The sequence below is a fragment of the Ostrea edulis genome, chromosome 8, assembly GCF_947568905.1.
Source record: "Ostrea edulis chromosome 8, xbOstEdul1.1, whole genome shotgun sequence".
NCBI lineage: Eukaryota > Metazoa > Mollusca > Bivalvia > Ostreida > Ostreidae > Ostrea > Ostrea edulis.
Genome location: NC_079171.1, coordinates 18,423,749 through 18,440,157, shown reverse-complemented (window position 1 = coordinate 18,440,157; position 16,409 = coordinate 18,423,749). Strand labels below are relative to the sequence as shown.

General features: G+C 34.9%; 2 protein-coding genes across 2 annotated transcripts in view; both read left to right on the top strand.

Annotated features, from left to right (window-relative positions):
• The window catches only part of LOC125661926 (dihydrofolate reductase-like), a 37,797-nt gene extending 26,452 nt beyond the window's left edge, over positions 1–11,345 (top strand). Inside the window, exons 4-7 of the mRNA XM_048894091.2 lie at positions 7,498–7,603; positions 8,040–8,175; positions 8,500–8,612; positions 11,262–11,345. Coding sequence (XP_048750048.1) covers positions 7,498–7,603; positions 8,040–8,175; positions 8,500–8,612; positions 11,262–11,331 — 425 coding nt within the window. The 3' untranslated portion in view covers positions 11,332–11,345. The remainder of the gene's footprint in view (positions 1–7,497; positions 7,604–8,039; positions 8,176–8,499; positions 8,613–11,261) is intronic.
• A 3,420-nt stretch (positions 11,346–14,765) lies between these two features.
• On the top strand, positions 14,766–16,208 carry LOC130049621 (paramyosin-like). The gene has a single exon (XM_056147476.1). The coding sequence runs from the start codon at positions 14,766–14,768 to the stop codon at positions 16,206–16,208; it is 1,443 nt and encodes a 480-aa protein (XP_056003451.1).
• The last annotated feature ends 201 nt before the right edge of the window (positions 16,209–16,409 follow it).

Here is a 16,409-nt window from a genome sequence, read left to right as displayed (position 1 = left end):
TTCTCTGATGACTCCTGTTAAATTATTTTGGACGCCAAAACCTAAACATTAGGAGGTAAATAAATAAATACAGTAAAATAGCTGTATCTCGAATATGGTTTATCTCGAATACCCCGCCTGAGTCGAAGTCGACCGCCGTTTTCCCTATATAAATTATTTTAAAAACTTCTGATATTTCGAACACGGTAATCTCGAATACTACGCTTATGTCGAAGTATTTTCAAGGTCCGATACCCTAAATCGTAATAACGATAATGAATTTAATAATACACGCTTCATCATTAAATCTAGTACAGAGAAAACACAAAAATTTATTTAATAAACATTTAAAAGTTTGGTTTTTCTTTTAATCCGTCTTTTTTGTTTCTTACGTGATAGGTTATTTCATTACAATGCAATAACTACATCCCAGTCCAGCCTGGACATCAGTAAACTTAAAGCAACCAGGCACGATCATCTTAATTTTGAAACACATTGTGAATTTAATTGGATGTTTATATATATTTAAAAAAACCGAAATGTTTGTCTTTGAAATTCCACAATATTAATTTATCAACTTGTATTAAACTATAAGAAACAGCAACGGGGTTTTTGTTTATAATCCAAATCCCATACTATGCATCAAATATCCTCCTTCAAAAAAAAATATCCAAGATCGATTTTGGATATCTCGAACCCCCGGATATCTCGAAGTTTTTTCGTGGTCCCTCGGACTTCGAGATAGAGATATTTTACTGTATACATAATTTGAATAGAAGTTTTTTTTATTTTTCTTAGACCTTTCCCCCTGTCTAAGTTAGGTATGTTAACTTGTCCCTACCATGGGTTGGGGGTTGGTTTATTATTAATATCATATTGTATAAAAAATTAAAACACTACGGTATACATGTACAAGGGAAGCTGCTTATTATTGTTCGCTCCATGTATGGTAGGATTAGAACTTGTGTAAAATCCTCTGGTCACTTTCACAATTTTTTGAAAATCACATTGGTCTATTACAAGGAGAAGTGTTGTCTCCCCTGTGTTTTTTTGTATTGTATGTGAATGACCTTGAAATTAAATTTATCAAAAAAGGTAATCATCTGACTGATTTACAGTTATAAGTCTTTATATTTTGATGTATGCTGATGACATGGTGTTGCTTGCAGAATCGGTTATTGAACTACAAAATATGTTAAATACACTGCAAAGTTATACAGATGAATGGGATTTAGTTGTTAATGTAGCAAAAACTAAAATTGTTGTATTTAGAAATGGTGGGAAGATTCGCGCAGATGAGAAATGGGTGTATAACGATGAAAGTATAGAAGTATTAGATCAATTTGTTTACTTGGGCGTTTTATTTAATTTTAATGGTAAAATTTTGGTAACGCAGAAACAGTTAGCATCACGAGGTCGCAACGCATTATTTGCCCTTAAATCAACCATAAAACAATTGTATTTAAATCATTGTACCTTATTCTCCCTTTTCGATACCTATGTCTGTAGTATTTTGAATTACGGATGTGAAGTGTGGGGATTACATAAAGGACCTGACATTGAAAAGGTTCACCTGGATTTTTTAAAATTTGCACTTGGTGTTCGTAAAAGCACTAATACAACCATGGTATATTTTGAAACAGGGCGTTTACCATTGTATCAGGTTCGTATTTTGAGAATGTTCAAGTTTTGGTTTAAACTATTGTAGTCTGAAAATTGTATACTTAATGCTGCATATAAATGTTTATACAATATCTGTGAAAATACAAAGCATACAAGTAGTAACTGGGCTACTTTTATCAAGGAACAACTTGATTGTTTGGGACTTAGTTATATGTGGCATGATCAAAATAACTTAAATAGTCATGTTTGTTTGCCAATAATACAACAAAGATTAAAGGATCATTTTATTCAAAATTTACATAGCAACATGCAGTATGAATTAAAATGCACTATTTACAAACATTTGGTTGATAATTTTTGCTTGCAATATTACCTAGAAAAATTTATCCCTAAATTGTACAAAAAGGGTATCTCCAAAATAAGGTTATCATCACATAATTTATCCGTAGAAACTGGCAGACATACAAATGTACCACATGAACAAAGGTTTTGTAAAACATGTATCACTGAAATTGAGGATGAATACCACTTTTTGTTAGTCTGTCCTGTATATTGTCAGATTAGAGCTAAATTAGTGAAAAAGTATTCCTGGAGTAAACCCTCCATGTTCAAATTTATACAAATATTAAGTGTGAACAGTGTTAAAGAAGTTTGTAACTTAGGAAAATTTATTTGTAAAGCTCAGTCCATAATATGCAATTTGTATCGTCATTCTTTTTTTTTTTAACTATCATTATACTATTGTATTTACATATGCTAGATGTCTTTGTAGGAATTGGCCGTTTATTTTCAACTTTGTTATTATTATCCATGTTCAATTTTGTTGTAATGCTATAAGATGTATGTCTTTCGCAATAAAGAATTGTATCATTATAGACTTCATAGTCAGAGACAGGATTTTTCATTATCATTTTTGTATCATTATTGAATCTTTTATTTATTTCTTCTCCTTTTTGTGTGTTGTTAAATAAACGTCTTTGTCTGTTGAACTGTGCTGTCATTACAGCTGACTCAAAGTGTGAAAACGTACTCAAAATAAGACCAAACAGAATTCGAATCCAAAAGAACCTGGAAAATAATCAAAATTAAGGTGCGGGTGACCAATTATATAAAAAATAGTGTCAAAACGGTCAAACTACCACGAGAGTTAGGTACCGAGGATTTTAATCCTATTACAGGTGGTATATGCAAAAATCTTTTGTTCGAGGTGTGAAACATGTACAAGATACTGTTTTTAACTACGGAGTACTTTGTTTACTTGATCAAGATATAGGGATCACGGAGGGTGTGATTACTGTAATATTGTAACTAAACTTCAGGTATTTGATTTTTTCGTTTTGAATTATGGCAGTGAAATTTGGGGTTTTAACCCAGGTAACGATGTTGAAAAGGTACATGCAGACTTTTGTAAGCGAATTTTACATGTAAGGAAATGCACTCCAAATTATATGTTTTACGGGGAACTTACCGTACCGTTGTTGTATAGTAGCCTTTCCCCCTAGCCATCGGAAAAATGGTCATATACGTATTTAGAATGTAAAATCAGAATAGTTCGTGCTTTTAAAACAGCACCTATTAGGCAACTCAGAATTTGTTAATTAAACGGATAAGTATTTATCGTTCGAGGAATCAAAATTGTCTCTCTCCAATTGATAAACACAAAAACTTTTCATACAGATAGTGGAGTAAACTTAAATTGTACAATTCTGATGGTTGCCTACCCCTGATTCCAAATTCCCGCTACTAAGGAATCAACTCGGGTCTTTCGTTAGACATGATTCTTTACACCTCATTAGGGGGGGGGTAGAATTTTTCAATTGAATGAGATGTTTTTGAGAGGAAACTTTACCCCCAACTGTTCTCAGGTCATTGGTGGATTAATAGATGTGAGTATGTTATCGATATAATCGTAATTATTCCAGGCGGTGCAACTCAGTTCCAACTGTACTGTCAGTACTTTGATTTATACATATTCGTTTACATAATTTCTCCATAGATGAATTTATTTGGAATCTGACAGATGGACAACGTCATCACATTTCATTCCTATACGCAGAATCTGGAAAACTTTTGCTTTTTAGTATGCATTCCTAAAACGATTTTACCTCGCTCAACTGAGCTTTTCTGATCACCTCTTGTCCGTCGTCTGTCTGTCTGTAACCTTTCCACATTTTCGTCTTCTTCTCCAGAACCACTGTTCCAATTTCAACCAAACTTGGCACAAAGCTACCTGGGGTAATGGGGATTCAAGGTTATTTAAATGAAGGGCCATAATAACAGCAATATAGGAAAAATGCATTGACGACTTTTCAAAATCTTCTTCTCCAAAACCACTGGGCCAATTTCAACTAAACTTGGCACAAAGCATTATTTATTTAGATTAAGTCTGTTTAAATGAAGGGTTATAGGGCCTCTACAGGGGGATACGATAATCAAATAATGAATTTTGTGTTACCTTTGAATTTTTTATCTGAATCAAAGTACTAGTATAATGATAGTTTTGCTCAAGCTTGTTTATTGCTAGGACCTGCTGCTCTGGTGAGCAATGTTGCTTATGGGCCTCTTGTTACTTTTTAAGTTTCATATAACAATTTTATGAAATTGTAGGATAGAATTATTCAAGTTTTAAAACTGCAGTCCTGCACATACATTCATGTGCGTTTCTCTCTGATTTGTGGATTTTATTTTGTTAATATTCTTTTACAAATAAAATGAAAAGGCGACTATTCTTGAATGTTTCAAACCCATTTCTAGAATGCAACTGGAAATCCTATAAATATTCATTTAAAGCTGAATATACGAGATTCACTAATTTCCTCCCTATTTTGTCTCCTTGTAAAATGCTAATACCTTGATACTTGAGGAACCGTTTTTGGAACATGAATTACCTAACTGTTCTCTGATACAGTTTAAAGTCTTAAATGGACTCAGTATAACATCTTATCAATACCATTTATAATAAACATTTTAGGTCACCTGGGTCACTCTGGTGATCTATTGCTATTGGTCTGCGTCAGTCGTCGTCCCTTGTCCATCGTCCGTCCAGTGTTAACAACTTCTCAAGAACTACTGGACCAATCTTTACCCAATTTGATATGTAACATCTGTAGGAGAAGGAAACCAGAAAATGTAAATTTCATGACCCACTCCTAGGCATATAACAGACTAACTGAATATATAGTAATGATGAGCCAGATAGCCTCTACCAAAATTGTAAATTTCATGACCCCCGGGGCAGGGGTTCCTGTGTTAGGGCGTGGCCATAAAAGTCATATAGTGACAATTCCTTCAAACATCGTCTCTACTACTATGCAAATAACAGACAAACTGAGCATATAGTAATGATGGGCAAGGAAACCTCTAACAAAATTGTAAATTTTATTATCTAACAAAATTGTTTATTTTGTAAACCAGATTGCAGGGTTTCAGGATGGGGGAATGGGGGGTGGTGGTCAAAGAGAGTTAATGTTTATAATGCTTAAAATCTTATGTCTACTTCTTTTGATGTTATATGAAAACTAGATAATTAAAAAGATAAATAATAAATAATAATAATACCATATTTATATAGCACCCTTTTCATACACTATGTAGGCTCAAAAGTGCTTTACAATGCATATATACCTTACAAGAGAATGTTATACACATAATACATAGAAAATAAATAAAACATTAAAAGCTGTACCTATCCTCATTGTACATATAAAACATGAAAACACAAGATAACATAAATATGCTAGAGAAGAATAAACATCAGTTTCAGGGCGTATTAAAATAATAATAATAATGAAATACACACACGCACACACAGCATATAATGTCTCAGGTATAATACATTAAAACATACATTTCCCTTTTTCTTTTATAAAACATCACAAAATGGTACTCGAAAGCTAAGACACACAGTCTTTAGTTTTCACAGTTTTTCACAGAATTTAACCTACACGAATGACTGAAATGATAGAAACTAGTCCTGGAAAACTTGATGGAAAAAAATGTGTTTTCAGTGACTTCTTCAATACACACAGTGTTCTACAGTCCCTTACATGTTCTGGAAGGGCATTCCACAGTTTTGGAGCTATTGTTCTGAAATACCGATCTCCGTGTGTTGCGGTTCGACTTTTTGGAATAACTAAAGTGACTGATGATTGTTTTATAGACCTAAGATTTCGGGTAGGCTTATATACCTCTAGTAATTGTTTGATATAAGTTGGGCACTCATTATGTAAGGCTTTGTAAGTATAAGTAAGTATCTTATATTGTGTCCTATACTGCACAGGTAACCAGTGTAGTTCTCTTAGTTTTGGAGTGATATGGTTGTAACGAGAGGTCCTGGATATGAGACGTGCGGCTCATGATGATGAGGTGATCAAGATGCTTACTACCCGAGTAATACTTTTGAAGAAAGACTTTGCTGAAAGGGGTGGTGGTGTCTGAAATTCCGTCAATTAATCTGCCAAAATATATTGAACACTGAATGCTTTTGTAAAGAAGTTACATAATACAGTCTACCAAATGTTTCGATTGTAAAGGCTTTGGGGGATTGTGCATATAAGAGCCTTTTAAACAGGTCCATGCATGGGCTCAGGTGACCGTCAAGGCCCATTGGCCTCTTGTTAATTCAAGACATTGATACAATTAAGACTGTAGAACATCATTGAACATAAAACAATATTATCAACAGATAATTCAATTTATGCCGCTTTGAGAAATTTGTAAATTTTTACACCGTCGGATAGTACGGATTTTTGAGCCAATCAAATTCTTTGTTTAGATAGCGTCCTTTTTCCAAGCGTCCTTTTCCAAACTTTACAAAGCCTGTTATTGTGCTGTGAAAATAAAACCCACCACCAACCCTTTGGCAATAGTTTCTTTTATATAGAGTTGCATATTGTTACTATCAAGGTTTGCAGGTTTGATTTTGTTTGATTTGCAATCTAAAAAAGGCGCAATTTTTTGGACGCCTCCAAGGATTAACTCATTTATTTATATATTGTATGCATGTTCCATGTACTTTATAACTTGTAATTGTACTTTCACTACATGTATTTTTCTAGTCAGTCTCAAAGGGGGATCACACTTTACCTGACACCTATGTACATGTTTCAGCAGGTATTGTTTATTCAGGTGATCACCCTTAATGGTTTGTTATACATTTTACTTAACAATTTACCTTATGTCATTCAATAAATGACATATTCGACAAAACTGCATTATAGTGTTTGGTTATTTGTGACTGCTTGGACGGGTTCTTCTCATAGGAGGCATAAAGATTTATTCTGATACATTGTAAGTGGGCTTACTCTTTGTTTTTCACAAAATGCTTTTTATGAATTTACATATAATCTCGCATGTTTTATACTTTCACATTAATACCGTTAACTATATCTCTAAAATGTATCTTTATGAAAATACATGTATCTACATTCAAACTATCGGCAACATACACTCTTCGATACTCAGATCTATGCAATATCAATATTAATTTGTTGTACAAAGCCTGATTGACTTTCCATAATCTGTTTTCTAAAATCAAAACCAAAAACGTGAGGGGAAAACCCTGCTATGGGGAAGATCTACTATATAGTCATTTTTCCGGGAGGTAAAGCTACTATGGGGGAAGGCTGCTATACAACACCGTAACCAAATATAATTCTAGTTGTCTCTCAGATGCTTTCTCATCACAAGATCGTGTATTTCTACACAAAGCTTACAAAACTCAAACGTTCAGTCGAATCTTCTACAGTTCCTGTTGTCTAATCTGAGATGGAAATGGAAACGGTTCATAATCAGTGTGTACATTGACTGGAGCCTAAATGTAAATCATAAATTCATCAAGATCATTTATTGTATTGCAGCCTATTTATAGTCCGCATTTTTCTGCTTTAATTTCAGATAAATATTGTGTAAATATTATGGGAAGAAAAACTTGGGAAACCACAGGTGAAGAAGAAAGGAATCGAAAACATGTGTTCAATATTGTAATAAGCAGGGATACTGGGTAATGGTTTATTTATGTGTGGGTCTATCTAAGTCTTAGAGCACGTGTACATGTGTACGAGATAATCATTAAGTACGGAGCTAGCGCTGCATTTAATATTTTATTGCTCGTAATATAAATTTTATCCTTTGCCTATTTATTCTATTCATTCCCTACTTCTCTAGGTTCAAATTACCCTGGAATTTAAAAAACGGGGTTTTCATTTTAATGAAAGACAGATGTACATGTATACATAGAACATAAATCTCCATAATATATGTACATTACAGTATCGCAATTAGAGCAATATCAATGTGGGTATTTTTGTATGTTTTCAGTATCACAATTAGAGCAATATTAATGTGGGTATTTTTGTATGTTTTCTGACACATTTCTAGTTCATTATTTTCCAAACAAATTTCTTTTCTTCAAAATATTGATCTGTATATATTTTAAGAAAAACATTGAAGAAAGACCCGCATGTCCATAAAATTATCAGCTCGTTTGACGATGCAGTCAGGTTCAGCCTTAGTACAGAAAACCGAGAACAATTTGAGAGTGTCTGGATATTAGGAGGCGAGAAGGTGTATGAGGTTTGTCATTTTCTGCAGTCAGATTCCAAATTTAAGACCTTAAACTAGAAACTTGAGGGAAAAAGTTTTTATTCTGAAATATACATTATTGTGTAAAACGCCAAATCTCGAATTATTTCTGGAGAAGGTCAGGTTTCCAGTGATTCCGTCAGAGTTATTATCATCATTACTCTGTTCCTTTTTCTTAATATTGATGAATATGATATTTAAAATTATTTTTCAGAATTTGTATCTATCATTCTATAGTATACATATCTCTCTCTCTCTCTCTCTCTCTCTCTCTCTCTCTCTCTCTCTCTATTATATATATATATATATATATAGGAGGCGGTCCAGCATCCTCTGTGTAGACGTATATTTCTAACCGAGATAATGGAGCACTTTCAGTCAGATACCTTCTTTCCCCAGTTTGAGGAAGAAAAATTTGAAAAAACAAGGTATACAATATTTTAAAATGCTACTATTACGGAAAAAGTACATTGTGTAAATTTTGATCAATAGTTTGCTCATATTGAGACGTCAAGTAGACGTGCCACGAATTTCTTAGTGAGGGTTCCTTATCACAACGCCAGTAACGTCATAAATTTGCGACATTCTAACGTCACTTATTTTTAAACGTAATATTTATTGCAGGACATTTTGGTTGGTTGTATATTGTTTAACGTCCCTTTCGATAATCTTTCACTCATATGGAGACGTCACCATAGCCGGTGAAGGGCTGCAAAATTAAGGCCTATGCTCAGCGCTCAAGCCTTTGAGCAGGGAGGGATTTTTATCGTGCCACACCTGCTGTGACACGGGGCCTCGGTTTTCGTGGTCTCCTCAGAAAGACCGCCCCATTTACAATCTCTACTCAGAGTTTTCTTTCCTTGCTCTCACTTACGAGGTGTCAATGCCTCAAGGGTTTTTCAAGATTTTTGTAAAATGGCACGTATGCTCAAATAAAGTATGGTTTTGACTTCAGTTACAAAAATACACGTAAATAAATAAGTACTGAGCAGATGGCAAGTCTTTCTGTGACACAAAAAGCATTGATTTGGGCATCTTCGCTAGCCAAGGGTGACGATCCATGGTGTTTTTCTATTCAATAAAGAAACACCGTGGATCGTCACCCTTGGCTAGCGAAGATGTGATTTGGGTTGAAACGTGGATATTGGGTTGTTCTATTGCACCAGGCTTATAGATACATTGTAGGTACATGAAGAATATATAGTAAAGCAAAAACATCTGCAAATAGTTTCTTGTCCTACATTTTCCCAATATTTTATAAAGTAGTTCTTAGTTTTATTAGCCGTGAAAAAAGTGGATTTACATGTGGAATAACATTGCTAATTTTGATACGTTAACAGAGGTATGTGTGAGTGTGAGGACCGATAACTCTGGGTAGAGATTGCCCCATTTAAGGTAGTGATTGCAAGGAATCACGTGGTTTATTCATGTAGTATCTAAAGAGAGAATATTTTCGTCTCTGATTCCGGAATAATGTACATCGCGCACGAGCATCAGTAATGACAGACGATGCAAACGAAGACTTGTCAGATATAACTAGACACAAGGCAAAGTGAAAATATGTTAAGGAATATACAAGTAAAAATAAAATACAAATGAAAAATTTCTTACATTTTTATGATCTTTTAAATAATAGTCATAGTTTAACATGAAGTCTCCATGTAACCCCCCTTTCTCTGTTATTTGTCAGTCTTACAAAACGTAGATGTAATTATCAAACCACAAGGCCTATTAAAAGCATAATATATAGTTATGAATTTAATAGCATGTACATACAGCGTTAGCGCTCATAATTTATGCTGCCGCATATATAGGCCTAATATACAAGGGAAGCCGAGGACACACAGCTTACATAAACGCGTGATTTTGCGTAAAAAAAAACATTCAATAATTCTTATCACTTGCTGTTAATATATTTGTCTCTATTAGTTCAGTTAATAATTATAATATCAAAAATAACAAAGGTTTGTTGTTGATAATCGCTTGGTTTGAAGAGAAAAAAAAACTCACAGGTACATGTAATACGACGTCACAATGCACAGTTTACATCGGCTGCGTTACATTTTCCGCGTTTTTAACATACGTTTACAGAGCATGAATATACAAGTAATTTCAAAAATAAAGTAATAAATACATCTCCAAAGCAATAGTACGATCATTCTTTGTGGAATAAATTCAATAATAAACATCAAAACATTTATATAGTTCTAATACGAGTTAATTAAAACAAATACATGTAAGATGCATACTTATCTATATTATCACCCGCAGCATTTATATAAGGAGGGGGGGGGGGGTAACTATAGTGCTCACAGCGCCATAGTAAACCTGAAAACCAATATTGATACTTTCAGGAAATATTCCTACTAACCTATGTTAGAACTTATGTAAAAATAAAAAAATTCATTAATCATTTATTTCTCAGGGAGTGAAAATACCCCTGCTGTGGTAAATAATTGCCATCTAAAAATAGCAAAACTGCTGATAAGCAGCCGTGCTTCTACTTCGTATGAAAGTAAATGGACATCTTAATGCAAATTATATATTAATTAAAGCTTTAACTTCAAATTGATATAAAATTTGTATCACTTACTCTTTTTGTTTCAATTTTAAACACCGTCTGAAACACCTGTGTCATTAATTACTTAAAGACTACTAAAGGGGTTACTATGACAACCGTAGCATCAAAATTCCCGTGAAAACCATATATGAGACTCTTATAATGAGTTTACAATACTGTTAACTACAAAGTATGTAAAAATAAAAAAAATCATAGATTCATTAATTTTCAGTGACCCATGCTATCACTACCTTAATTGTCTCCTACAAATAGGGTGTTGTTGGATTGTGTGCTTACATGTTTCTATAGGAACTCGTACATTTTCAGAAAGTGGCTTTCTTAGTTTAGATGGTTATTCAGAGCATAAAAGTCTTGAATATTTTATGGTGCAAAATATGATTGCAATGAATAAATGTCTAGTGTGGTAGATACAATGGGGACAATTTACATAAGAACTGAAATTAATACGAAGATTACCAAATTGTTATTGCTATAAATATTTTCAAAACTTTTTCAGCGAATCAGATGTTCACGAAGAAAATGGAATAAGATATGTGTTTAAAGTTTATAGCAGGAAGTCTGAATAAACCGATAGAAAATTGGTGTTTTCCATTTCCATCACGATTACCTGATGAGGTATAATTACGCAATCTTTGATTAACTTGCACACGTAATCACCGAATTATGTACTGGTAATTACCCGATTATTTAATTAACCGGTGTGTTATTGTGATTTTTGCTTGTTGTCCCCCTCTACTTTTAGCGAAAGCGAGGGATATTTGTTCTGTCTGTTCGTCATTCTATTTGTCTGTACAGTTTCCAGACTTTATCCTTGAAAGTCCTTATAAGCTTTTACACAACTTGAGGAAGACCCCTGTTGATTTGTAGGTCAAAACCGCGGTCAAATATCCATATTACATACAATGGTTTCCATCAATCGTCTTCTTTGTGCTCTTAAGTGAAATTATAAAATCTGAACTTTTTGAGAAAATTTCCACATCACACACATGAACTCCTGAAGAGAGCGACTTTCTGTTTGTTGGTTTTTGTTAACTCTTTCACTAATTTAACTTTTCATTAATTTCGTAAAGAATTTCCGATTAGTAGGTTCACATTATTTACTTCGTCCATTTCATTACAATGTCTATTGGCAGACTCAAACTTGTATGCTTAAATTTTAAAATTCTTTTAAAAACTTAAAGACCATCTCATGACCGTAGGGTTAGTGACAATGTAGGCGGATCCTAATCTAAACAGATGTTATTTACCTGGAGTGGCCAGGGTCTACCAAGGTGCTAATTGCTATATCCCATGGCTCTCACAGAAATACACAGAGACAGAACATGGTAGAAATCTACCTGTCCATGCTTTTTTATATATATAGTTTTGATATACACAGGACCTGTCTCAGGGACCTCTGCAGAGTTTCTGTGGTCATAGTGTTTGAATAATGGTTGTATTCCTAAGGGTAACCGACACACATTTTACACCCACCCCCTCTTTTTCTCTCTCTTTCTCTCAGTCATTGACTCAATGAATAATTTCTGTTATAAATATAGAAGTATCATAAATTGATGACATAAATTATTTCAATAAGTAACAAGTTTTAGAAATTATAGTGCAAATTATTATTTGATTTCTGATTGTGTTTGATTGTTCTGATGTTTTCCGCCACACTCAATAATTTTTCAGTTATCTGGTGGCGCCCAGTTTTTTATTGGTGGAAGAGAGAACCCAGTTACAATGTACCTGGGAAGAGACCACCGACCTTCCGAAAGTAAACTGGGAAACTTTTTTTAATATATGTATATAGAGGGGGAAAAAATTACAATTATATTGAAATTGTATTGTTCAGGGGTCTTTTTAAAAACAATTGAATTATGAGAAAAGAGCAGCTGTGGACAGGTCAATGCTATCAAAACTTAGGTATACTGGACTTCCTCAAGATCTAAAGAATGCCTGTAGGTACTGACTGTTATTGTTATCAAAACACCTCTTTGGAGTAGCTCCAGACCACAGTGTCTGCAGATGTCACTCCACCTGAGATCTATTGTTAAATGTTTGATTGACAGGCAGTTTACAATTTGGGGGTGTTAACTTAAAATTGGGTCTTTAAACCCTTGTTCGTAAAAGTAAACAGTTAGTCAGCGGATGTAATGGGGGACTACATCTAGTTTTACATTATAAAACTATTTTAGAAACACCTCATACCAATTGTTGAGGAGATTCTTGAGTGTCATTATACGAGCTTGGATAAAACTAAAGTTATCATCTGGAGTCCTGGGGATTAAAATTTACATCCCCTTGCCCCAAAGATGCTTCACACAATTCTGTTGGAGGTTTGCATGTTCTACATAACTGTGCATCTAGTTTTTCTTACAGATATGCGATTGTAGAGAAGCAGTTATTGAAAATTTGTTAACTTTTTGTGGTTTCTGTCCCATCCCTAGGGCCCTGCTTGGGGTGTAGGAGTCCTGAAATTTATAATTTATGATCTCTTGTCCCAACATGTTTCATACGAAGTTTGAAAAGAATTGGAAGGGTAGTCAGCAAAAAGACGTTAAAAATGTTGAATTGTTAAACGCATGACGCACGACAACAGACGCAGCCCAATAGAAAAAGGACACCTGAGTGATTTAATCCCCCCTATTACATTAATAAACATTTTCATCAAGTTTTAATGAAATGATGTCTACTTTATATGCATTTGTACAGGGGTGACCATGTATAGTGCTCAGGTGTGTTTTTCTGATCACACTTTATCCGTCGTCGGTCTGTCTGTCCGTCCGTCTGTAAATTTAACCATTGGACCAATTTCAATCAAATTTGGTACAAAGCATCTTTGGGTAAAGGGGATCCAACTTTGTTGTTTGTTCAAATGAAGGGCCATACGGACCCCTGGATATACCAGATGTGGGATCAGGTGCCTATGAGGAGTAACCATCCCCTGTCGACCAATCACACCCACCGTGAGCCCAATATGTTGATCAGGTAAACAGAGTTATCTGTTGTCAAAATCAGTTTGCCAAGAACAGCCTAACAATCGGCATGAAACACGTAAGACAGCATTTGACCCAATGATGGATTGTATTGGCAAACCAAATCGTTATAACGACTATAGAATTTGCGAAATGCTGATTTTAAACGAGACTGTTGGAACCACTGCACCATCAACATGTTTGTCAGTAGCCTGCTTCGATTTAAAAACTGACCATAAGCAGAGAAGCTCTTTTGTATCGAATCAGTTGAGAGGTGAAAACACCATATGCAGGTGATAATGGAATATTGCTACATAGATATGGGAAGTTGACGATGGAGAAGTTGCAATCATCCCGTTTGTTATAAAGTTGGGTTTTTAGTTTGCCGTTAATATAAAAATAACTAAGTATGAAGCAGAAGTGGACGACTCTGTAGTGTCTTTTATTTCGAGTTCACTGGGATATATTGAATCGACATATGAATGAAAATTATTGTAACGTGTATGCCCGGGTTCTTACAAGGGATGTAATATATATATATATATATATATATATATATATATATATATATATATATATATATATATATGACTCTAAAGTGCGATGGTCGCTCCAAAGTGCGATGGTCACGCCAAAGTGCGATGGTCTGCGCCAAAGTGCAATGGTTTGTTAACGTTACGGACCCCAAAGACCGATGGTGCCGAGTTCAATTACGTTTGGAGCCCCTCGATAGTAAACGTGTAGATGAACGGTGCATTCGTTTTATGCTTCGAATACGTACTTACAGACATCAGATATTCAACAGAATAGGTATTTCAACACTTTGTAGCACCAGTTTAGTGTGTACATTTTCAAGTTAAGAAAATAAGTGCAACTTTTGCTACTTTAAGGCACTTCCGGTCAAACATTTTTGTTTACCTTTATATGATCATTCAAGTGTGACAAAAACGTGTCTTGGAAAAGGCGTCACGCTCGATGGTTTGACAAATACAGGGTGTTTCCAAAGTTGATGTCAGCATGTGTTTCATCCTTTGTTCATAAATATGACTTCTTCCAAAGACTGTGAGAACGAATGTGATGAAGATAACATCTATTGTACACAAGATGTAGATGAGGTTGACAATGAAATCTTTGAAGAAATAAAAACACAATTCGGTCAATATGATAAGGAGGCTTTCATTCTTAACATAGTGGGGAAATATTGTGAAGAACCCGAACAACTAAATGATATAAGACAAAGTTTGTATGACTATGCGAAATCCAAAATAGAAGATTTCCCTCAAGGTTTTCTAACAGAAAGGCGCCAACGAGGCACCGGAAAATCAGTGACCGAAAAATACGCAAGTGATGTATACTATATATTTGCTTTTGTGGAGGGCATTGTGTCGACCTCTGAGTTCCAGAGGGAAGTCATCAGCAAGCACAAATTGAAACACGCTATGTCACAAGACTTGTCGCAGAGTATTGTTGGTAACACAAACGAAGAAAGTATGGATACATATAGTCTACCCCTACATATCATGGAAGACCTTATGCGCAAAGAACTCCTCCCTATCAGGGAATCTCTAACAGAACTGAAAGCGACCTTTGCTTGTGAACTACGGTCAAAAACTAACGACATTCGTCAATTACGTGCAGAAAACAATCGTCTACAAACAGAAATTTCAACTTGTGCGGAAGAAAAAAACAGACTGGCAGATAGTACAGCACAACTAAAATCCGAAATCAAATTCCTACGGCAAAGGCTAAAGTCCTGCGAGGACGCCAATGAATCCAACGAAGAAATATTGAGGGAATTAAGGAAAATCCAAAGGGGTCATCAGAATACAAAGGGATCTCCCAAAATGCATTCTGCTGATAAACAAACTCAAATTGTGCAGCAACAAAAGACTACACGACACAGTGAAAATGAGAACACTAACAGCACGAAAAGCGATGGGGAAGTGACGCGGATTCACAAACAAACTGATGAAAGAATATTAATGGATCGAGGTGTTCTAACTACTTTTCCGGAAGTAAATGCCTCTACGTCACGTGACAGAAAAGAATCAGAGAAAGTAGAAAACCAGAAAGAAAACTTCAATATGACAAAAACCTACGCAAATGCTCTAGCATCTTTGGAGGGGAATAGTGATAACCTTGCTGGAACCACAACATCTTTTACAAGCTATACGTTTGTTAGAAACAAGCGCCGAACCAAACGCATTGTTTTAGCAAACATTAAGGCAAGGGACACAACATACGAGGACGTCAAGGCAGACATTGAAGAATGGTGCGAAAATAAAGATGTCAACGTATCGAGCATATTTCTCCTCGCTCATCATTCAGCAAGAAGGTTCCCTACATTTGTAATTCGTGCAAACATCGCTGAAGATGACTACGAGAAAACCCAAGATCCAGATTTCTGGCCAGATACCATCTCTGACAGGGATTGGATTATCCGGAATGACAGAAACACTAAACCGGACCGCTCAGAAAAACTGTAATGTCAGTATCGCCTCTTTGTATAACCTTTATGATCCTCTCATGTTGGAACGTACATGGAGTGTTCAGCTGCCTTTCAGAGTTATCTGATGTGCTTGAATTTTCTGATGTCGTTTTCATATCTGAACACTGGCTTCCGAAAAACTGCTTATCAGTATTACGTACGTCATTCCCAGAAAATATAACATGTTTTGCTACTCCAG

Bases quoted from the DNA above. Each gene is read 5' to 3' on its own strand.
- LOC130049621 (XM_056147476.1), top strand. From the start codon at position 14,766: ATGACTTCTTCCAAAGACTGTGAGAACGAATGTGATGAAGATAACATC.